The sequence below is a fragment of the Vulpes lagopus genome, chromosome 1 (assembly GCF_018345385.1).
Source record: "Vulpes lagopus strain Blue_001 chromosome 1, ASM1834538v1, whole genome shotgun sequence".
NCBI classification, from domain to species: domain Eukaryota; kingdom Metazoa; phylum Chordata; class Mammalia; order Carnivora; family Canidae; genus Vulpes; species Vulpes lagopus.
This window is the reverse complement of record NC_054824.1, coordinates 158,020,829-158,045,459: the sequence shown is the minus strand read 5'-3', so window position 1 is coordinate 158,045,459 and position 24,631 is coordinate 158,020,829. Positions and strand designations below refer to the sequence as shown.

Genomic DNA, 24,631 nt, shown 5'->3' with positions numbered 1-24,631 from the left:
CTGGGACAAAGGGTCCATTGGTGCTTTCAGAATGTAATATTGATCACTTTGGCTTTCCTTGGCTCAGGGCCAGATACTTTGTCTTTCACTGCACAAGATGGCTGCCAACCCCATAAGCTTGTGTCTCATCACGACAGGGCTCAGCAGAGCTTCATGAAGAGTAGGGTAAGTTTTTAGAAGCTTTGAAAAAAGTTGTTTAAAAATGGAACTTTGTGTTTTACCAACTATGGGCAGTGCCCAGAATTTGTCTCTTGTCTTTTAACCTTTACGGCCTGTGGTACATTCTATGTTTAGTTACATTGTACTCAAAGTTCAGTTGAGTAGGAAAGTCAGTGAGACAAAATAAGTTACTGTAGTTTTACGTAATTTGCTATATAGTACCTGTCTTAGTCAAATTCATAATTTGTGCTTCAAACTTAATGACAGTTCAAAGGTCAAATTCACAAGGCTGAGGAGAAGAAACTTCAGTTTTCACAGTGTACCTTTATGTACAGGATTATAAAAATTATAAAGGCAAATAATTCAGAAAAAAATCTAGATGCCAGTGTTTGACCTTTAGAATGATGCAAATCGTCAGTGAATACTAGAATAGAATAAAAATTATGATTATCTTCCAGCAGGCTTCCTTAAAATAAAGGACATAGCTAAACATTTCAAACCCATTACAAGTTTTTAGATCACCATCACCCAAAGAAAAATACACCAGAATCTTATTTTCTCCTTTTTCCCAAGTACTCTGAGATTTGACCTCAGCAGGAGATAAAATGGTGTTCTCTCATTTCAGGATTCCCACTCTTCTTTTCTGCCCCTACTGCCTTCTACACACCAAATATGTTGACTGATTTTTCTTCTCCTCTCACAGAAGGCATATTTGACACCTGAGAGCAAACACCAGAATGTGAATTTATTTCATGTATAAGCCTTTCCTGTTTTTCAGAGAAATACTGAGATTGCGTCTGTGTGTGTGTGTGTGTGTGTGTGTGTGTGTGTGTGTGTGTTAAAGAGGGCATAAGGAGGGAACACTCACAGTGGACATTTAGGTATCATGGCCTCTATGGAAGGGATAGCTGAGAGAGTTTTCATTCCTGCCATAATTTTATGTCAGTGGTGAGACCCTGTCCCTTGCTACTGTGGTGTGTTATGCTTTGCTGGAGATGAATCAGCTATTTTCATTAGCTTCTATTTTATTCAGTTCCTGAGAGATGCCACAGAGCAGGTCTTTAATTCAGGCCCAAACAGAATTTAATTTGAATTCCAAGCATTCCAATTGTAATGGGAAGAGCACATGCTTTGGAATCAGGTAGACATGGGTAAGCCTCCTCACTCTGTCACTTACCAGCTGTGTGATCTCGGAGAAGGTATTTAACCTCTTCAAACCTCCAGTTGCTCATGTATAGAATAAGGATAATAATGTACTTAGTTAATAGGGTTATGATGAGGCTAAATGAGATCATGGATTTGAAAAGGCTAGCACAGAATTTGACACAGCAGATTCTTTAATAGTAAATTCCCTTCATTGTATATCCTTGAATGTCAGTAGTCTCTATACGGAGCTCACTTCTTAATGACAATTTATGAAACCTAAAAACTGAGCTGTAATATTTTAAAAAAATTATTTTCTGTGCTTATGATATCATCAATGTCAAATTTAAACTTGTGATGACAGCACAGCTGTGAACTCTTTGGGTATCACAGTCTTTGGAAGTACAGCAGTGTGACAGTCCTGGAGAAAACTGCCATGTTTGGCATTCTTTGGGTACATTCAGATTCTCAAATTCCCAGACAGAAAGGGCTGATTGAATCTCTTTCATTCACTTTGAATAGCACACCTCAAGTACTTTCTTTGAAAGGAGATAGGTTATAAATCAATGTGTAGTAGTACTATGATACATTCTACATTCCTTATCATGTATAAGTGGACCCAATACTCTCTGAGGTTAATAATAATATGTTTTGAAACTCATGTTTCAAACTTGGAGAGAAAATTAACAAAGAAATTTAAAATTAAAGAGTAAAATGAGATGAGTTCAATGATAAGTCCCGGACAAGTTTACTAACTCAATAGAATGACACTTTTTTTTTTTTTCAGAACAGTAACAGCAGCCTTGAAAGTCTAGACATTAATATTCTCTCTCCCTACTCTTAGGGGAAATGGTATTTTGTCACAAATGTTACTCAGCATTCATGGTACTCTCTATTAATCCCATACATTTTGATGTTGTCTAAGAACACCAAAAGCAGGTTATAACTAGGAATAAGGCTCAGGTTATTATAGACAGCCCTGTGGTAAAGAGATGGATCATCAGAGCCCAATTAGGGGTTAAGTAGGATTGAAATTCAAAACTTGATTTTTGGCCTTCCTCTCTTAAATTTTGAAATCATGTTTGAGTCCTCATCTCAGACAATAATTTTTTCAGCATTATAAGAGATTCCTCACAATGACTTCATTGTTTTTCTTTCCCTTAGAGAAGTATAGCAGATAGATAGACAAAAATAAAAATCTACTGTTCTGAGTTCATCCCTCAGACTATATCTTTCAGACAAGACTTCACATTTAGGTGGTCATGGACTATGAAATCTTCAAATTCACATGGCTGGAACAAAACTTCCTGTCTTTTTCATTAAGTAGTATTCAATGTCCAGCTAACTCTTTGCCACAGAAAAATTGAACAGTTGAGATTTCAAAAAACATCAAGTCTAGACAATTTATAAGCGTATGTTCTACTTACCTCCACTAAAAGCAATTTCAGAGAATTTTTTTCATGACCCATGTCTCAACTCTCTTTCATTTCAAATGCCAACATTAGCAGCTTCTTTTACTGTATATTGCTTGCATTCACAAAAGCCAGACCAATGATTCACTAGTTCCTGACAGTGACATCATGATTGTCTTTCTTCATTCCATAAATATATATTGTGTCCCCTGTATACCTTATGCTATACTTGGAACCTTGGGGAATACAATACAAAACTAAGCAGAGGACATGGCTCTGCCTGGAAGAAGCTTGCCTAAAGAGAAGGCATGATTGTTATCCTCATGAGCAGAACTTCAAAGTTCGAGATGGCCATCTATCATCCAGAGATCTACCATCTGCTCCAGAAAATCCTAAACTAGGAGCCTACCGGCTAAATTCAACCTAAAGACATAGTTGATTTGTCTCATAAAATATTTATCAAAAAATTAACAAATCATCAATATTTTAAATGGAAAGATGATACATAAAATTCTGGATTTATGATTTCTCTTTTAAAAATAAGATGTCGCAACACAGGGCCTTCCCTCTTACTTGGCAATAATTGGATGGAGTGCCCAGTTTTTCAGAATCTGCATCATTCTGTTATTGTGTTCTTCCAGTTGCAACAATTTTTTCAGAAAATGATAGGAAGTTTCTAGGAAGGTGGTAACCTGAATGTATTCTGTTTCCCTTTTATTTTAACGTCAGTCTGTTCTGCTTTCAGTCTTCAGACCCCTGAAGCTGATGGATGTACACTCATGTGCTAATGAAACCCAAGTTTCGTGGGACACCTAGAAGATAAATCTCACACAGGGTTTTTTTGTTTTTTGTTTTGTTTTGTTTTGTTTTCTGCATCATAGTCTCTCAACAGGACTCAACCTCTTATTTGTAAAGTCTGCTTCACCTTCTACAATTCAAGTGCCTATAGTCACTTGACATACTCCAATAACTAGGTAATGAGTTCATAATGAAAAATAATCAGTTGAGGAGAACCCAACTATTCACAAGAACATGATAGATTGTAATACATAGTATACTCCACACAGGTGTTGATGGAGAGATAACAAGCCATAAAGATTTAGGTAGCCCTCAAATACCTCCTGTGTGTAAAATCGTAATTTCTCAACTAGGCAATTTAGTAAATGAGTTGATGGAATGGTTCATTACCATTGAGATGCAAATTAGGCCTGAAAAATCAAGTAAAGATAATATCTCAAAGCACAAAATAGTATCTCCAAAATATGGAAAGTGCACACACACACATACACACACACGAGTCTTGGAGGATAGAGCAGGAGCCCCACATGTGAATGATAGAAGTTCTGGAAGAAGAAGGCACAAAAAGAGAAGATGCAATAAAAACAAAATAATAGAAGATTTCCCTCAAGTTCAAGTAAAGGTCTATTTTGCAAATTAAAAAGACTGATAAGAAAAGTCATAAAGTCAATAGATTTTTTTAAAAAGAAAAATAATAGTGATATGACTATATCATAGGGGATCGAGCCTCCACATCAGGATCCATACTCAGTGGGGAGTCTGCTTCTGCTTATCCCTCTCTCTCCCTCTGCTCCTCCCCCTGATTGTGCTCTCTCACTCTCTCAAATAAAGAAATAAAATATTTTTTAAAAACCATATAATTATATCTCTAGATGTTCAGAAGCCATTTAATAAATTTCGCAGTATTTCCCAATTTTGAAAAAGTGTATTTATCCAAACCCAGCAGCTAAGGTTATCCTAAATGACAAAGCACTAGGGAAATTTCAATAAAATCAAGAAAAATATAGTGGTGGGTACAAACTTGGTTACAAAGGAATATTAGAGAGCAGTGCCATGGCAGTCGGCAAGAATAAGTGCCTTAGGAAAGGCGGCAAAAAGGGAGTCAAGAAGAAAGTGGTTGATCCATTTTCTAAGAAAGATTGGTATGATGTGAAAGTGCCAGCTGTGTTCAATATAAGAAATATTGGAAAAACACTAGTCACAAGAACTCAAGGAACCAAAATTGCATCTAATGGTCTCAAGGGTCGCGTTTTTGAAGTTAGCCTTGCTGATCTGCAGAATGATGAAGTTGCATTTAGGAAATTCAAGCTAATCACTGAGGATGTGCAGAGCAAAAACTGCCTGACTAATTTCCATGGCATGGATCTTATCTGTGACAAAATGTGCTCCATGGTCAGAAAATGGCAGACCATGATTGAAGCTCATGTTGATGTAAAGACTACCGATGGTTATTTGCTTCATCTATTTTGTGTTGGTTTTACTAAAAAACGCAATAATCAGTTTCGGAAGACCTCTTATGCTCAGCACCAACAGGTCCGCCAAATCCGGAAAAAGATGATGGAAATCATGACCCGAGAGGTGCAGACAAATGACTTGAAAAAAGTGGTAAATAAATTGATTACAGACAGCATCAGAGAAGATATAGAAAAAGCTTGTCAGTCTATTTATCCACTCCATGATGTATTTGTTAGAAAAGTAAAAATGCTGAAGAAGCCCAAGTTTGAATTGGGAAAACTCATGGAGCTTCATGGTGAAGGTAGTAGTTCTGGAAAAGCTACAGGGGATGAGACCGGTGCTAAAGTTGAACAAGATGATTGATATGAACCACCAGTCCAAGAATCTGTTTAAAATTCAGACATTTAATGGTAACAAATAAGAACATATTTGTAATGTTTAAAAAAATGGATTATTATTGTAGACATAGGCTTTAGTAAGTAAATCAGTTAGAAAAAACTATTAAATATGTGTAGATAATTTTTTAAAGGAACAGAACCTACATGAAGAAAACAAAATCAATTGAAAGAAAATAAAATTTTCACAAATGAAGTCTTTCCACATTTTATGATTAAAAGATCTGATATAATAAAAATGTCAATTTGCCAAACACTATTGCTTACATTCAATATAATATCAGTTTTAACATTTCAGAAATTTTGGGGAAGTGAACAGAAAAATTTCAAACTTTGCAAGGAAGCAAACATTTTAGAGAATAGACAAGCAAGTTTTGACAAAGATGAATCATGAATAGGGACTTGTCTTATCAGAACATACTATTAAAACAGTTGAAATTGAATTAGTATGGATATAGATGGGAAGAAACAAATAAACTCATAGAACAGAATAGATAATCCCAGAAAATACACAATTTGATATATGAAAAGGGAGAAAACTAATGGATTATTTCATAAATAGTGCTGGCACAAAAAACTACCCATCTGAAAAAAATGAAACAACTTTATACAAAAATTAAGTCCATATGGATTAAAACCCTTAAGTATACAAAAAATAATAACATAAAGAAGAAAATCTAGTATATAACAAGAACAATCCAGGGGCAGGAGAGATTCTGCAGCATAAAAATCATTTTGACAATACAAAAATTAAACTTTTTGAATGACAAAATATTATCTATCATCTATTGTATATTATAATATTAAATATTTACACATAAATATATCCAACATATTTATAGAATTTATTTGGGGAAAACTTGCAGTTCAGAAGATCACCAGAAGTTTACTAACTACAATAATAAAAAGCCCTTACTTATTGACAAAAATGAGACATGAATCCCAATAGCAAAGGAAAAGTCAACAAAATGTCCAACCATCATATGAAGATATTCTTACTTTAATTTATATTTCCTAACTCTCTTTATTTCTCATTTAATTTATATTTCCTAAATCTCTTTATTTCTCATTAAAATTAAAAAGTGTCAAAATATTTATTGTTGTCAGGTTCATGGAGACATAGGTTCTCCTACATTGCTGGTGGAAATGTGAATGCTTTCAGCTTTTTGGACATTAATCTGGCAAAATCTTAAAATTAACAAGAAATGTATACTTTAGTCTAGTAAATCCCATTCCTGGATATCTATCCCACAGAAGAAAAAAAAGGTCAATTTTTAAAAGTGGATTTTATATGATTGGATATATATTGAAGCACAATTGATACAAATAAAAATAAAAAATTAAATAAATATACCTGACCAAATAAACAGTAAATTATGGTATAAAAATACCATGGGATATAATGGAGGGAGTCACTAAAAAGAATGAATTAGGGGTGCCTGGATGTCTCAGTCCTTTAAGTGTCTGCCTCTTGACTCAGGTCATGATCTCAGGGTTGCAGGATTGAGTCCTGTGTAGGGCTCTGAGCTCAGTGGGGAGTCTTCTTGAGATTCTCTCTCTCCTTACCTTTCCCTCTGCTCCTCCCTCTACTCACAAGCTCTCCCCCACTCTCAATAAATATTTTTTTAAAGAATGAATTAGAGGTCTAGAAGTTAATTTGGAGAGATATTCAGTAGATATTTTGAATGTTTTTTGATGTTTTGAATAAAAGGAAAGATAAAGAAAAGTATATGATTCCATTTATAAAGCAAACAATGATAAGATGCTATATATATGGATATCTATGAATATGTACACTTATATATAGGAAGACATGACCATAGGGAAGATGCAAATGATACTGTACTAAGTTATTAGAATGGTATGGCAGAGTTAGTAAATAATTGTGTCTCTATTGTTTCTCCCAATTTCTTCCTTGTGTCTCCCAAAATTTCCCAGATATCTTTGCGCTTAGGTTGGGGCCATATGACAAGTTCTGGCCAATGGATTGTGAGTAAAAATGAAGCAGTTAAGAAATGATGTACCTCCCGCATTTCTCTCTTCCCTTGCCTTGGAAAACTTGGAGGCCACATGTTCCAGATGGCATAGATACAAGTTTGAGGAAGACTGCCAATCTACATTAAGATTTGTATGAGAAAATTAAACTCATTTCACTAAGCCTTTGAGATTTTGGCATTTCTCCCTTATGGCAGCTATATTAATTATCCTAATCCAGAGATTAATATTTTGAAATGAGGTATTGCTGAAATGAAAAATCTAAAATATGTGCCTTCTGTTAGTATGAAGCAAGCAGTAAGAAAACTGACATCAAGGGAAAGAAAGAGAAATGGATATTATGCAGTGGGAAAGAAAAAGAAAGAAGAAAGAAAGAAAGAAGAAAGAAGAAAGAAAGAAAGAAAGAAAGAAAGAAAGAAAGAAAGAAAGAAAGAAGAAAGAAAGAAAGAAAAGATAAGACTATCATCTGTGATAACTTGAGCATTAGACCAGACCACATGCATAGCTGAAGAGATTAGAAAACATAATAATTAGAAATGAATATTGCTATTGCTAATTGCTTTTGTCAAAAAAGCAAGAAAGTGATGAACTCAGAAAAAAATTGGCCAATTTGAAAGCATAAATTAAAAGAATTACAGAGAGAAGAGAGATTTTAGATCATTCAAGGTTGGAAAACTGACTTTTTATCAACTCAAAGAGTAGTAACTCAATGAGATAGTAAAAACAAAAAAATTTAAGAGTAAATCTCCCATAAAACCTCCCTGTTGGCAAAAGTGATCACATTTTAGCATCTCACCTTCAAGCCTGAAAGGCTCCAGGTGGCTACTGTTAATCTGAAAAAGACAATTGTAGAGATAAGAAAGCAAAACATAAAGCAGATCTGAAAACTATGCATAAAAAGATTTAGAATATGGTTATTGGCACATATAGCTGTGCAAGTAGATGAGAACCCCACTACATTTTTAAAATGTTAACCCCAACAAGATTTTAAGGAACTACATTGCCAAAGAAACTAGCAGCTTTAGACCATTGTAATATTTTGCTCAATATAAGGAGATTTCTACTTCTTATCAAAATGGATTACCATACCACATAAAATAACTAAGTAACCAAAGAAAATATATGAAAATTGCTTTTCAAGACATCAGGCATGAGGTAATGAAGGAAAATTATTCTTAAAAGATGGCAGACAAACAAGGTTAGTCCTACAATTGTCATAGCTTACAATCCAAAGTTTCCAGCCAGGGCACAGATGGAGCAATTTGGGTGGATAGTGGCAGTCTCCTAAGCTGAGGAAGCAGAACCGGGATCCTGGGAGTACAGTATGGCTAGATTTTACAGGCAGAGTACCACAGAAATGATACCTGCACAGAAAAAATTCTAGACATCTAGGGGTACCTGGGTGGCTCCAGTGGTTGAGCGTCCGACTTGGTTTCAGCTTGGGTCATGATCTCAGGGTCATGAGATGGAGGCCCCAACTGGACACTCTGCTCAGGGTGAAGTCTACTTGAGAGTCCCTCTATCTCTCTCTCCCCCTCTGCCCCTATTCCTGCTTTTTCTCTTTCTAATAAATAAGTAAAATCTTAAAAAAAAAAAAAAAAGAAAATTCTAGACAACCATGAACGTTCTTCTCAAGAATGTAGCTAAATACTGATAAGCACATCCATTTAATGAAATACCCAAGACAGAGAGGGGGAAAAAACCTGAAAAGATCAGAGAAAACAATCCCACCAATCAGAATGGAAAGCTTTATAATGCATGGAGCTTTAATTATTCTGAAGGGTTTTGTCTCAAGGTAAGGAAAAATCAGTCCTTGACTCAATGTTGCCAGGTTCTAGAATAATGAAACTTAAAAGCAAGATCCTCAGAGAAGGACAAACTTTATATGGTCTCATTTATTTGGGGGAATATATAAAATAGTGAAAGGGAATAAAGGGAAAAGGAGAAAAATGAGTGGGAAATATCAGAAAGGGAGACAGAACATGAAAGACTCCTAACTCTGGGAAACGAACTAGGGGTGGTGGAAGGGGAGGTGGGTGGGGAGTGGGGGTCACTGGGTGACGGGCACTGAGGGGGGCACTTGACGGGATTAGCACTGGGTGTTAATCTATATGTTGGCAAATTGAACATAATAAAAAATAAATTTATAAGAAAAAGAGAAAAGCAAGATCCAAAAGATCAATTTCCAAATAACTTAATAATGTCCCAGAATAAAGCTCAAGGTTATTTATAGAAGTAAAAACAATCAAAGGAAACAAACAAAAAACTCTTGAGCCACTAACAATGTAAAATTCACAACATCTGTCATCTAATCGAAAATTATCAAGCAGGCAACTACTATGATTGATAATATGGAAAAAATTAATAAGAGCAAATCATAAATGATACATGATAGAATTAATAGATGAGGACATTAAAACAATTATAACTACATTATATATGTTCAAGAAGTTAAAGGAAAGATTGAATATGTTAAGTAGAGACATGAAAGATGTGAAAGAGAACCAAACTGCACTTATAAAAATGAAAAGTACAATGTCAAAAATGAAAAATACACTGGACAGGATTAAGGACAGATTAGATGTCACATAGGAAAGAAGTAGTGAACTTGAAGACAGCAATAGAAACTATCCACAATTCATCACAGAGAGGAAAAAAGGGTACTGAGGAAAGAACAAACAGATCTTCAGGAAGTTGTGGTGTAACTTTAAGCAACTTAATTGATACATAATCCTAGTACCCAAAGAAGAGGAGGGAAGAGACAGAAAAACATTTTGAAGAAATAATTCTGAAATAATGGTCAAAACATTTCAAGTTTGATGAACACTATAAATCCATAGATCCAAGAGATCAAAGAATCCAAAACAAGAACAAAACTATGAAGATCACGACACCAATGAACATCATGATAAAATTTTCTTAAAATTAATAAAGAAAAAATTCTTACAAGCAGTCAAAGAAAACACATTTTAAACAGAGGGACATGGGATCCCTGGGTGGCGCAGCGGTTTGGCGCCTGCCTTTGGCCCAGGGCGCGATCCTGGAGACCCGGGATCGAATCCCACATCGGGCTCCCGGTGCATGGAGCCTGCTTCTCCCTCTGCCTGTGTCTCTGCCTCTCTCTCTCTCTCTGTGACTATCATAAATAAATAAAAAGTAACCCCCTTTAAAAAAAAATAAATAAACAGAGGGACAAAGATAAGAATGATAGTATATTTTTATTTAGAAATAATAAAAGAAGGTTGACTACTGTTTTTGACCTATCCACCCTCTTTTTCTCTGCTTCAACTTGAACTCCAAAACATATCTAGTACGTGGTACTTCTGGAATCCACTTTCCTATCTTAAAGCCTCAATCTGAAGGCATTGAACAAGTTTTTTTTTTTTTTTTAACTACTAAACTCTTCACTGTTTTTTTTTTAAGATTTTTTTTATTTATTCATGAGAGACACAGATGTATGTGTGTATATATATATATATATATATATATATATATATATATATATACAGAGACACAGGCAGAGGAGAAGCAGGCTCCATGCAGGGAACCCAATGTGGGACTTGATCCCAGGCCTCCAGGATCACGCCCTGGGCCAAAGGCAAGTGCCAAACTGCTGAGCCATCCAGGGATTCCCCCCTAAACTCTCCACTGTTTAAAGAAAAACATATCACTTCCTTAAAGAAGACATACTATATGCCATCAGCTAAAAGATACTTTAAAAGAAATTTATATTCTACCAAGAAAAGAAGGGATAAGAAATAGATTTTTCAAGTGGAGAATAAGCGAGTTTACTGAAAAAGTCTTCCTGAAGGACATAACCTTGAGCTATATTATACATCCTGGCCCTAACACATTGAGAAGAATAAGATAAGCAACCAGATGCATCTAAGGTCTTTTCTTTCCATGTACTCTGTTTGGCACTTGCCAAGTTAAGAGATGCTGGTTAATGAGTGAATTGGAACAGAATGGCAGGGCAGAGGGTCAGATTGTTCAAGTTTACGTTCCTGACTGTCACTTACTAGCTTGGGAACTTGGACCATTGCCTAAGCACTAGTTTCCTCATCTACAAACCAGGAATAATGAAATGAACTTCATATGGTTATAGTAAGAAGTAAAGAGTTTACATCTGTAAATCACCGTGCTCATAGTCAACAGCAAGGATGGCAGCATATCAAAGTCCTGCTCCCAGTGTAACACAGACTGCATATGGGAGGAAGAAATGCTTGCTGAATATCAGTAATTTATCAGATTTATCATCCATTATGAGGAATCGCTGAATGAATTAAATTAGGTCAAGACTGAAATAAATGGAGCTTAACTCATCAGTTTGTCAAAGATATTGACAAAGTCACCAGCCTCCACTAACAGTTTTTAAGGGAATGCTAGACTTTTTCTTAGTGGCTACATGAAAAGAATACACAGTTAATCAGAGGCCATTTGTGAACTGTAGTGGAGTTGAATTCATGGTTATTTTGTATTTCTTTGTTTTAACAAAAGGGAGGATAATGCAGCAAATTTTCCAAGGGTTAAAACACACACACACACACACACACACACACACACACAGGCACAAAGGAAATTATTTCAAGAGTAACTATCACAAATCACTTTTTAACCACCAGATGCCAACTGCATAGTCATTAATGATGCACTTTGGGCCTCTGATTTTACCTTTGTAAGGATTGTGGCTTGGTATGAAAATGACCAAGGCTGTGGATCACTGCAGCACTAAAAAAAAACCACTCAGCAGTTTGGAAGTTTGTCATTTGGACATTAGGAATGTCAAGAGCTCTGAGCAGACTCTGAATCTGATCCAGCTTGAGGGTCACTGAAAGGAGGACCTGACCAGAGAAAAACTGTCCTTCTCTGGTCTCCGTGGATCTCTACTGTGGTTAGTTGGACAGCCACCAGGGGCTAATGGTGCATCAGATCTTCATCCTGTTGCCTGTCAGGCAACAAGTAGCAACTTACGTTCCTCATCTGCACACTGAAGATGGACTTCTCAGCAAACTTCCAGACTGGATCCTTCTCTGGCTTAAGGATCAGAACCAACCCTGCCAATTTATTTTCAGACTTTGCAAATGGGAATGGAATTTAAAACATTTTTTAAAAATTTCCAAATGCTAAATTGGATTTCACACACACATACATATATACATTTAGTTTACCATCAGAGAAAGCCTACGGCTTCGTGGCTTTTGATCCCCAGAAGCCACCATTCTCCTTTCACCTGCCGACTTCCCTACCTCTCCCACCAGCATTGCCATGCCTTATCACTGCCACAGAAGTGCCAACCAAGCAGGATTGTGAATGTTATAGATTTTGTCTATCTTCACCTCCTGGCAGCCCATAAAAACAAATAGCTAACCTGAGCCTAACTCTAAGTTAGTTCTTCCTAAGCCAATAATACATAGTTTTACCTGGATATAGGAGGTACATAAATATATAAAGCTTTCTAGCCACTTCATGTTGCTTTCCAAAAGCTGCCTAAGTGTTTTCCTGGGATTCATTTATGTTTTCAGATGTGCCATATGCTAACCTATGTTACTTATGCTTTGCTTTCACCTTGTAAACTCTTTCAGTGTTGTACCTCATTTTAGGAAAGGAACAAAACACCGAAGGGTTTTAATTTTCCTCTCTTTCCATGTTTCGACTTTTCCATGCCCCATCCATACTAGTATTAAGCGGATTTCCTCCAGAAGCCTTGAAAGTGTCTGTCTTCTTTCTAAGTTTCTCCTTTCCCTCTGCTGGGTGGCTCCCTGGTATTGACAGAGTCTGTGTTCTAGCCTTCTCTGCCCTTCCTCAGTGTGCTTGTTTGTATTTTCCCTGAGGTTGGGCTGACTGTGGGGCTTTCCACAGAAGAGGCAGGAGTTTGGATAAGCCAGCAGTTTAAGCAGGTTTTATGACCAGCCAGTGTAATAAAATGCATTCAGGGGTCACCCAAGAAACTTTAATCAGCACCAGGGGTCACTGGATAGCACTTCTAGACAGGAGAGACAGAAATGAGGAACAGAGATTCAAAAGAGAGGAAGAAGAGTTGGGGGAAGGGGTTAGGGATCGAAGGTTCTCAAGTTATCAGAAATAACTTTAAAAAAATCAATGTGTCTTGCAATCAGAAATGGCAAAAAGCGCTATAATTGCCCAGCGGAAATGAGAGATCTGCTGCAAATTTAGATGAGAATTTTACCCAAAGACTTAATTTTTTCCCCTTGTGCAGTTTTGCATGAAAGTTTAGCCTTATGATTGGTCTCGAGATGGATATCAGATATCTCACCCCGAAGGGAGAAACATTCCCACCAAATCCTTCTCCCCTGAAAGAAAAAAAAAATTTTCTGCATCCAATAATCAGAGCCTGGGCAGACAAATTGGCACCACTTTTTTGCTTTCCAGCCTCCTTTTTATTTTCTGCTAGAAATAAGACTGCAGACTTGAGTCACAACTCACAAATATTTGGTAGTATTATGTTGCAAGGAACTGGGGGGGAGGGACCCAGAAGAAGGTAATTCTTAAAAGCTTTGCCTTCACTCATGCAAACAAACTTTATGCTTCTCAATAAATCTCCTGTTTTGTAAGTGGCCATTAAAATAACAGATCATTTGATTAAAATTCTGTTTTCTTTTCACAACGGTCATTTGGAGTTTTGGGGAACCTCCAAATGTGGTCTTGGCCATGATGTCATTAGCATTTTATTAATGCATTCAAAAGGTTAAAAGCTCTTACTTTTTATAGGGCTTTTAAAAGCAAACATTTGATTGTCTCTTGCATAAACTGACTCTGAACCCATTAAAATGTGACAACAACTTCAGAACTGACCCTGTTTAAGGGTAAGAAAATTGATCAAGGATTTGCCACATTTTTAATTGCTTTGGATGAAATGGAAACTGAACTGAGGCCAATATTTGGGAATGGAAAGAATTAAATCCAGTCCAACACCTTTCAATATAATAATGATATTTTTTAAATTAGGGTTTTTCCTTTTTAGAGTTGAATGATTCTTTATGGCACAAAAAATAGTTTATAGTTTGAAAGATTTATTTTTTTCCTTTAGTCCAGTCACAATGTAGTCAGTTTGTCATTAAAAATAAGATGGAAATTTAAAAAAAAAAATATGTTTCAGGTATCCTAGCCTAAAAAGAAATGCTCAGGGCGGCAACTGTAAATGTGTCTTTGCTGTTTATTTGGATGGAAAAGCATGTGTGGCTGCGTAGATTTGAAATTTTATCAAACTTTTATTTTTAAGTTAGGCACTTTTGGGAATTATGTGATAAATCCACAGTAAAACAATAAAACCAGTGGTGCTTAGGTCTAGGCAGCCATTTATTGTTACTTTCCATTTTGTCTCATTCTCATCACATAATTTTAGGTTGGAAGGCTCCATTTCAATGAATATTTTGTATATAAAGAGAAAACTCCTGCCCCCTCTCCCTGGCTTCTACTCTAAATGAAAATATACACCCTCCGTTCTATTTTTTTCTATTCTTACATCACTGGTCATGAAGAGTTTTCAATCACGTTTATCGTTTTATTCCTTTAGTTTTTAGTGACTGATCACATTTCTCACTCTAGTACATTCTGAGGTTTTTTTGGAGCACATTAAACCTTTATTTTTTTATCCTTCACAAATGAACTACTGAAAAACCATCTCCCTGAGCCTTTCTTTTTTAATTGCTTCTGTGTTCTGAGGCATTGGGGGAGCTACATAACTAGCAGGAGCCGATCAGCAGATAAGCTTGCATAACACACACTTAATTATACAAACAAGTCTTTCTGGAGAAAGTCTTCTGACAATTACCTCCCGAAATAAATATACGTTGGTGACTGTCAATAGTAATAAAACCTGCACAATCATTTCTTAAAGCTTTTATTGTTTGCCTGTAATTAGCATGTTGATGTGATTAAAGCTACATTTGACTTCTGATAAACCCCAGACTCCTATAGATAACATTTCCAGCAGTTCAAAGCTGCTTTCATTAGAAGCGATATTTATCTGATTTGTAACCAATCAATTGGAAATAAAACTTTCCTGTGGCATGCCGTTAAAACAGCCAGCAGCAGCCCTGGTTTCCTCAAACCCCTCTTCTCGTCTATGTCCTTGGATGAGATGGATTCCATATGGTCAGGCGCAGGAGACCAGGCAGGGAATTGAAAAGGTAGAGAACGCAGCTCTACGGAGGCCCCACCACACTTACTGCCTTATTTCTACTTGCTGCTATTAGAAGGCACGGTCACTGCTGTAACCAATTTTCCTGAAAAATACACTTTTGTGTGGCAGTATAAAAGCCTGCAGGACTGGGGTTTGCTAAGGGCATATTTGCGATGTTTACTGTGCTTCCATATTTTTAAAGTTTACGTTTGATTCTTTTACCAGACCTTTTCAATTCTGTTTTTAACTTTATCCTTTTTGCCTTTCCCCAAAGTTCTTTCCTCCCTTTATTTCCATACTATTATTCTAATTTTATATCTCCTTTCTTTCTTCCTTTCTGAGTTTTGTTTTTTATGTGTCTGTTTTCTGTGATAGTATTTGCTTTGCAACTAGTTTAAATTTCCTTGTTCAAAAAATCACAAAGCTCTAAATTTTGAAATTTTGACAAACAGACAAATAATGATTTTCAAAAGTTATTCTGACCCAGCAAATATACTGAGAACATTCTAAATGTCCGTGAGCATTTGGGGAGCACGGAGCTAATAGTATCTCTTCATTATTACTGTAGTGACACTGCATCCTACACCTCAATTTCTGTATAATTTCACCTCTGCACAAATTTATTTATTTTTGTTCTCAGTAGGAAGAAAGAAGGAAAGAAAGCCAGCCCACTTTTAGAATCAGCATGTATTTATTCAGAGCATTTCTCCCCTCTTATCCTCCACACTCTCCAAACATTTCATATTTTTAGAAATGAAATAGAGAAAGGAAAACTATTTTCTACAATGGAACCAGTGTTGACATGCAAACCTTTATGGATTTCCAGCCATGGCTCATTAAAATCTGTCTTTAAATATATAGTAAACATGTGCATAAATGCCATATATGCCATGCTTTTTAAGTAGAGTTTTAAAAGTGAATGTACATAAACAGAATATTTTATTGCTGTTAAAATGAAAACATGAAATCTGTGTCTGTAAAGCCATTTATACTAATCTGGACATGTTCAAAGGTTTTCAATTTTTATTTAATTATATGGTTTCTCAGTGTCCAGGTCAAATGTTTTCTCAGGCACTGTAATTTATAACTTTACAGGTAATCCTATACATTCCCAAACTTATTTAAGCACACGTATGTCTTTTGCACAGATTCAAGTGCATTATCTTGAAGACATTGATTCTTTCTAATTTTGAAATGACCTCAGTTAGGACATTTCATATCTTGGAAATGAATGTTATTTCATGTATTTATCACCTAGAAGCAGTTGCATTTAGAAATTTGAGGAAATAGGAGGAGGAATTATTTCTGGAAAGTGAACAACTAAGAAGATAGCGAGATTGGTTATGATGAGTATGTCTTTCCTGGTCAGTTATTTATGAATATGCCTTATAGCCAGGAGAATTTCTGAAGAACTACAAGCTCAGGGAAAAGGTTAGTAGTATACTATATGCCTCTTGAAAGCAGCTATTATCAAAGAGTTTAAACATTTTTCTTTCCATTTTTTAAAGAAAATATTTTAGAAATCATTAAAAATCCATTTTAAGTAAGTCAACTGTAAAGTAGGTCTTCACTTCAAATGCATCCCCTAATTTATCCATCTCCTAATTATTATACACTAAGGTAAGTTTGTTGGCAAATATTTTATGCTACTAAAACACAAAATATAAAAAAAACACAAAATATTTATTCTCATAATCTTGAATTTGGATTCCTTAATTTAAGATTATAAATTGTGTTCTTGGATAAAATTTTCATTTCTGCTGAAAATATGTTAGATATATTTTAGAAACTAAAGCTGGAAATTTTTTCCACATAAATTATCTTATATTTCAGCAACCATACAATCACTAAAATAACAGACAAGTTCAGAGCATTCTGGACTTGAGCAGTGCTTTTAAAATATACTCTGCACATAACTGAAACCACAGTGACAATATTTCAAGTAATAGAAGGAAAAATGGTTTGCAGATTTACAAAGAGAAATAACTTACTTCTGCAAAGTTTTACTCTCGTAGGAGATGTCAGGTTTACAGACGAGTAAGATTAAGATAATATCACATCAAATAACTAAAGATAGAGGGGGAAATCTGGTTTAACTGGATTTTTTTTTAAATTGATGCTTGAGTGTGTGTTTACATGTGTGTGTTTATGTTTTGTGTATAAATACAGGCACATAGGTGACCATGGTCACCATGATTGAGCTGTTTATTTTGTCTCTAAGATTTACTTCTCTTGAATTACCTTTCATAGAATTTTTAAACCTTATTTCTTCCCCGATGGAGAAAACATATACTTATTTAGCCATTGATTATAGCTACACAATGACAAATATCAGAATGAAAACTGGAAAATCTGAATTGTTTCCCTTTACAGTGCCAAAGAGCTGAGTGTCTGAAAATCATCAAGGCACTGAACTAAGGTTTCAGTTTTTACCCTAGTGTTTGGCATCATGTAGACATGGCCACAGGCTCTGTTCCCTCCTGGCTGTGGGTTCTTATCATCTGTAGATACAGGATGTTTCTAAAGTACTCAGCAGAGCAATTGCAGAAGTGATTGAAATGACAATCCCCAGGCTACATACTTAAAGAGGGGAAGGTCTGACCACTCTTTTTTGCAGTTAGCCAAGCCAAATCATTCCAATTCACATGTCTCATCTGATATATCAGGTGAGTTTTCTCCCACATTAGTCTTTGCACTTGTGTGTGTTAATTCCTTTATTTTTGTTTTCTAAAATTAAGATGACTATTTTTAATAATCCTACACCAAATGGAGATTTAAATTTTGTTCGTAAATTCTATGCATATCATCAACAAGCAGTTCTGTTTCTGTGTCTTTTTGAGAAAAGCTCCTGATAGAGTAAAAGCAAAAGAATCTTATTTTAAATTTTACCTGAAGACATAGTGAGCTTCATTCTTCACAGGTGTAAGTCTTTCAAAAATACAGAAGTTCCATGAACTTGGGCAGGGTCTAAACAGGAAAAGATACTCTGATTCCACTGCTCCATTAAACTACAGAGTTGATTCAAATTTAAGTAACTCAATTTGTCCATTTATTTATTTATTTATTTATTTCAGCATTCTTGGTCTGAAGCACACTTAGGAGTATGTTTTGATGTTAAATGCCCTTTCCAGTCTGATCACACATTGATAGAAACGATAACATGAGCCAAATCCACTCCAGCTTCCCAATCTTTAAATAAATTAATATAGTAACTTCTACTCTCTGTGTCTTAAAAAACTAGTTATTCAAAGCAGCTTGGAAGATCCTTCTGAAGGAAGTCTTCCACACAAAATGGTGGTGTTGGGCAAGTCTGCTCACAAGGGAAGTTTTGGGGGAGCTACAAACCTTCGCAGAGAAGTGGGTCACAGGCAACATGCATTTGCATTTGTGAACATGTCTCTGCCACTTCTCAAGCCTGCTCTTTACATGTTGTATGAAGGCCTGATGGAGGTGGACAGAGTGGGCTCCAGAGGCACGCCTTGCATTTGCTCTCATTTTGGCAATTTTTGCAGAGTCACTGCAGAGCCCCAAAGAAAGAACAATAAAAAAGAAAACTGAAAACACTAAAAAAGTTTTAAAAGGAAAGAAAAGAAAAAGAAAGGGTGGGGGAGAAGAAAGAACAGGCCCTCTCAGCTCCAACGGAAGCTATGCCAAGAAGCAACTAACTAAAAACAGACTGAACAGAGAGGAGAAATGAGGAAAGAATAAAATGGCTTGGAATCAGGCTGACAAATGCACGAGAGAAAAATTCACATGGTTTTAGAGCAGTACTTGGCATCTATCTCAGAATTTCGTGTGTGTGTGCATATGTGTGCGTGTGTATATATGTACAGTTTTTCATTTTTATTTCTGGAAGAATAGTTTGCAGTTTCCTTTTACTGAGAAAGATGAGTATTTTCCTTCTTTAGGAATAGTGCAGAAGGCACCCCCAACTCCCCTCAAAAGTCTACCTCCTCTGACTTCATAGTTTTTAAATATGTTTTCTTGTGCTGAATCATTAGATCGCTTCTTACTATCTCTAACCGAATAGAGTCCTAAGACCGAAATGCCTGGGCCTACTGTCTTTCAACTAGTTTCCTAACACCCCCTTATGAGGAAATAGAGGACCACTGGCTTGTTTCAAAAGAAGGCAGGGTGCAGCGTGGGCCAATTTTGATTCTGCATTACTTTGGGTAGTCTAAGCAGCCCCAGGGCTGCGGTCTGCAAGTATTTGGCTTATTAGATCTAATCCACTGATGGCTTGTGTGGTAACGAATGTCTGAAATGCTTGTCTATGATTAGAAATTTTTAATTCTGTCCTCATGGGCTCTGCTGGGCTCTCCTGCTTATAAATGGAGGCTTAACACACTCAAATCATCTGTGGAACTGTGCGAGGGAGCTGGCAACACCCAGGGAAAAACCTTGCCATTGTGATGCTAATTTCCCTCTCACCTTTGACCAGAAGGGGTAATTATATATAATTTGCAGAAACAGTTCTTCTGGAATGAGAAAACCTAAGGGAAACATGGAAGTTTGTTTAAACTAAATTGAATGCCTTTTAGATATAAATGCAGTTTGAACTGGATTATTCTTCTCTGTCCCATGATCAAAGTACTGGGGAATTCTGACAGCTCTGAAAGCCAGGAAATAGTGTGGACATTCTTATGTGGACCTCTCTCTGCAAGGCTGTAAAGACTAGACTTAACGAAGCCAAGATCCTGCAAATAGATGCCAGGGACTTTTGTTTTCTTTATGACTGACATGTTCTAAAGGCACTGATAATGACTAATCATAAATGACTGTCCAAAGCAGTAGTGTTCAAGCAGTCTTCTTCTGTGCTTCTCCCTTGCCACTTCACTCCCCCTCTCCTGCCTACCAGCCTTAACCAAGTTGTGTCGGTATAGACACACCTGGAAAGTCACTGGGGAGAAGTGTGTAGATGACTCCCACCTCAGGTGGCCACCATTGTTGCCCTGAGGCCATTTGTATAACATGTAAGTTTCCCGTGCCTCTTCAACGAGTCTCTTGAAATATTTGCTCTATCTTATGTGTTCTAATTTCCAGCCTTTTTTACATCAGAAGTGAGCTCATCCGAGTGGTAAACCTTTCAGTAGTGCAAAAGAAGGAGTCCAAGCAAACTGATGAGGATGATGGTCATGATTCCCAGGTACACCAATAACTCCCTTTTCTGGGGTAGATGGTAGTAGCTGAGGCACATGTATTTTAACCACAGTCAGACAAGGATCCAGGAGGCTGGTATTTTAGTATTAACTGAAATATTATTTCTATCAATTTCTACTATTGATTGAAAGTTTCAAATAAGTGAAAGTCAAATCTGGCTACTCCCATGTCTTGGAAATAGCATGAGGTTTAAAGTCACACAGGTCTGGATTTACACATTAACTACACTATATATTAACTGTATGACCCTTGACTTCTCTGATTCTCAATATCTTCAATCCTAAAATGAACACCACCTCATGGGATTTTTAAGATAAGATACAGAAAATGCTTGGTATGTTAAAACAAACAAACAAAAATGAGAAAAAAACTCTCAACACTCAGTGAAAGTTAGTTCTTTCTTCTCCCTAAAAATAAGAAAACAATTTTGAAGGGAACCATTTTGTTGCAAATCATTCTAAAGCCTAGTAATCATTTCTTCTAAAATAACTGATATCCTTGCTCTACCATGATAGATTAGCATGGCTGTAGAAATTAAAGAAGACATGATGACCAATATCCTAAATGCTGAGTCTGCTCTGTAATCTGCCTTTGTACTAAATTTCTATAGAGTTTTCTTATGCTATTATAATCATAATCATATCTTTTTGAAGATTGTAGTGAGAGCTATAAATTTTTTTCACTTATGTCACATAACAAGTCTACAAAGTAGTTATTCCTATTTTACAAATGAGAAAATTGAAGCTCAAAGTGGTAAAAATGTTTGCCACCACACAAATAGTGGAGATGGATTCAAATCCAGTTCTATTTGGCTCTAAATCCTAAGGTCTTGAGTGCTGTGGATACTGCTTTATGTTATTGGAGAACACACAGAACAGAACTTCACCATGCAAACAGCACAGATAATCATTTAGACTCTACTCCAATACTCTGAGGACACAAAATTTACTGTGCCATCTAGGCAACTCATTCCACTTTTGGATAGTTCTGTTTTCCTATAGTTCTTTACTTTGAATCTGATGATCATTGCTGTGAAGCTGGGAGGGACACTTGAACAACTGTCTGAAAAGAAATATGCTGTAATAGGGAGTAAACAAGAGAAGAAGCTATTGAATTCTCTACAGGTCCCCTGGCCATCATCCAGTTTCTAGAAATATTCCCCAAGGTCAATAAGTGTTATTTTTCTTTTTTCTTTTTGGAACATTTTCATGGCCAATATTTTAGAATTGTCCTTGCTACATTTGGCTACTAAGAACTTGAAATGTGGCTATCCAAATTGAGATGAAAATGCAATGTATACACTTGATTTCAAAGACTTCACACCAAAAAATAGAATAATAAGTTTTTAAAATAACATAAAATTCTTTATTAATTGATTACATATTGAAATGATAGTACCTTGGATATGAATAAATACAGTATTAAAATTGTTTTCACCTGTTTTTTACTTTTTAGAATGTGTCTACTAGAAAATGTTAGAGTATGTATAGATTTACATTTGCAGCTGACATTATATTTCTACTGCACAACATTGTTCTGTACCAGATGTTTGAAATGTATCAAATCCACACCTTGCCTCATACAGTCTCAGAGAACAATAAAAAGCAAAACTTTATTTTCCTTCCAACCTAGGCTGCTTTAGTGTTTTGAATATAAGTTAGTTTGTATGCACAGAGAGACTTTATATTTTGGGGTGTGGCTATTGCTAAAATGACTCCCTTATTCACCCTTGTTTATGGTTGACAGAATCTATTTACACCAGAAATATTACTCTTTGTGTTACAGGGGAATGCATGGCCTTCATCCTTCAAATCCACGGAGTTAGCACTGGAAAAATCCAGGCATGCGTCCCCAGTTTTGCGGGGTGGGAGTAGATGAGTACAGAGGGGTGATGTGGAGCAGAGGACAAATAGGGAGCTATAGTAAACAGACCCCAGGTATAAGGATGCTCACCTGAGCATCTATAATGAACACAACGTCCTGAGTTCTCCTTCTAAACACAACAGAACATTATCCAGGGTAATCAACCATGTTAAGGACCTTCTTCGGCTCTGATAACTGTTCCCTGAGAAACCAAATGGTGTTTCCAGCCACCCCACCTAGAAATAGTCTGTTCAGGTCACAGAGAAGAGGCTACAGCTGATTTCCATCTTGGAGGAAGGAATTGTTCCCGTCAGCCTGCCTGCCTGCTGCCTGCCTGCCTGAGATTGCAGCTGAGCCATATTTAGCCTCTAAAGCTAGATGTTTTAGTGCCTGGCTCTTTTTAACTGGCATATGTTAAGAGCTTTGAATTAACAGGTGCATAAAAACTGTCAAAAAACACTTAAATCTCAAGACAGACTGTCAGTTGTATTAAAAAATATGGTGTTACATAACCGTGCACTCTCAACACGTCCAGCATGTAACAGCTTGGAAAGTCCTTTCTCCCTGCTAGCAGCCTAGCGATGCTAATCCATCCCATGAAACAAAAGGCCATGGTCCTTTTACCTCTTGATGGAGGATGCAGGTTGTGTGTGTGCATGTGCTCACACACGCGTGTGGATAGGGGAGTGGGTCAGAAGCACTGAGGGGAAACTTTTCCCTTCTGCAATGGGATGTTCTTTCAGTTTCCAAAACTCCCATTTATAAACTAAGCTGGTTGAAGGAAAAAAGAACTCCTATAGTCCTGAAAGGCACACTTGAAGTTCTTCTTTTTAAGGAAAATAAACAATTTATCATATAATAGGGTGAAATTTAAGTTAAAATTAGCACAGGATGGCAGAAAGAGAGGGAAAATGTGTTGCTTAAAGCTGTGTGAATGACAGTTTCAAGGGAATGTATAAAAGTCACTATGTGGTTAAAATAAGTAGAATCAAGTATGATCCAGTTAAAGCGGAGCATAATGTTTGCTTCCATGATATTAAGAGCTGCTTTATTATATTTTTAAAGACAATATATATATCATTAACTCTAGAATTGGGATGAGAGAACCAACCATTTCTGAATTAAGTACTTTCTTGCACATAATATGTACTATAGAATCATTTTAACTTAATCAAATTAAAGTTAAGTATGACCTTGGCTGTACTTTATAGAGTGATGTCTTAGATTTAATCTACCAAAATAGCTGGCTGACCATGGCCAAGTCTGTTACTTCAGCCTCATCACTTTTTTAAAATTGTGATATGAAGGTAGAGGGGGTGGGATGGGAAAGAAAGATTCCTTAACATTCATTTTGTTTTGTTTTGTTTTTAAATTTTTATTTATTTATGATAGGAACACAGTGAGAGAGAGAGGCAGAGACACAGGCAGAGGGAGAAGCAGGCTCCATGCACCGGGAGCCTGATGTGGGATTCGATCCCGGATCTCCAGGATCGCGCCCTGGGCCAAAGGCAGGCGCCAAACCACTGCACCACCCAGGGATCCCCTCATTTTGATTCTAAAAAGAGTAAAATCGGTGGGCACTTGATGGGATGAGCACTGGGTGTTATTCTATATGTTGGCAAATTGAACACCAATAAAAAATAAATTTATAAAAATAAAAAAAATACAGAAAAAAATAAATAAAAAGAGTAAAATCCTATGATTTATGAAATTCTACCTGTAATGAAAGTGTCACTTATGGATATCCCTATGTAGAATTCTATAACAACTATATTGAAATGAGGAGGCAGGTTTTTGTTTATCTTTTTGTTTCTTCTGTGTCCTGGTGTTACAGTTGTTTTTTTCTTTTGTTTTCATTTTAATGTGCATTCCAGAAGGCCATCATAAGTCAGACTTCCCAGAAAACAGGCGCTGGGAGGGAGATGTATATGCAGAAGTTGATTGGAAAGTATGCTTGGGGACAACAGTAAAGGGGATCAAGGAAGCAGCACTGAGCAGAGAGAGGTTGTTCTGTGATGCATTAAGACACAGATCTTAGCCAGTCAAGGAGTTCTGGCTCCGGGTTCTTCCAACTGACACAAGGAGGGGCCAGTCCTTTCTGTCCCCTC

At 36.4% G+C, this 24,631-nt stretch overlaps 1 protein-coding gene and 1 long non-coding RNA gene across 2 annotated transcripts; both read left to right on the top strand.

Moving 5' to 3' along the window:
- LOC121497586 lies at nucleotides 1–23,973 on the top strand. The gene is made up of 3 exons (XR_005989513.1): nucleotides 1–165; nucleotides 20,544–20,646; nucleotides 23,916–23,973. It is a non-coding gene; the product is annotated as an uncharacterized LOC121497586 (long non-coding RNA).
- LOC121497577 (40S ribosomal protein S3a-like) lies at nucleotides 4,566–5,360 on the top strand. Its single transcript, XM_041767316.1, has one exon. It carries the CDS (start codon nucleotides 4,566–4,568, stop codon nucleotides 5,328–5,330), a length of 765 nt encoding a protein of 254 aa, XP_041623250.1. The 3' UTR covers nucleotides 5,331–5,360.
- Nucleotides 23,974–24,631: the final 658 nt, after the last annotated feature.

What these genes read in the sequence shown, in the direction of transcription:
- LOC121497577 (XM_041767316.1), top strand. Translation starts at nt 4,566, where the DNA reads ATGGCAGTCGGCAAGAATAAGTGCCTTAGGAAAGGCGGCAAAAAGGGA.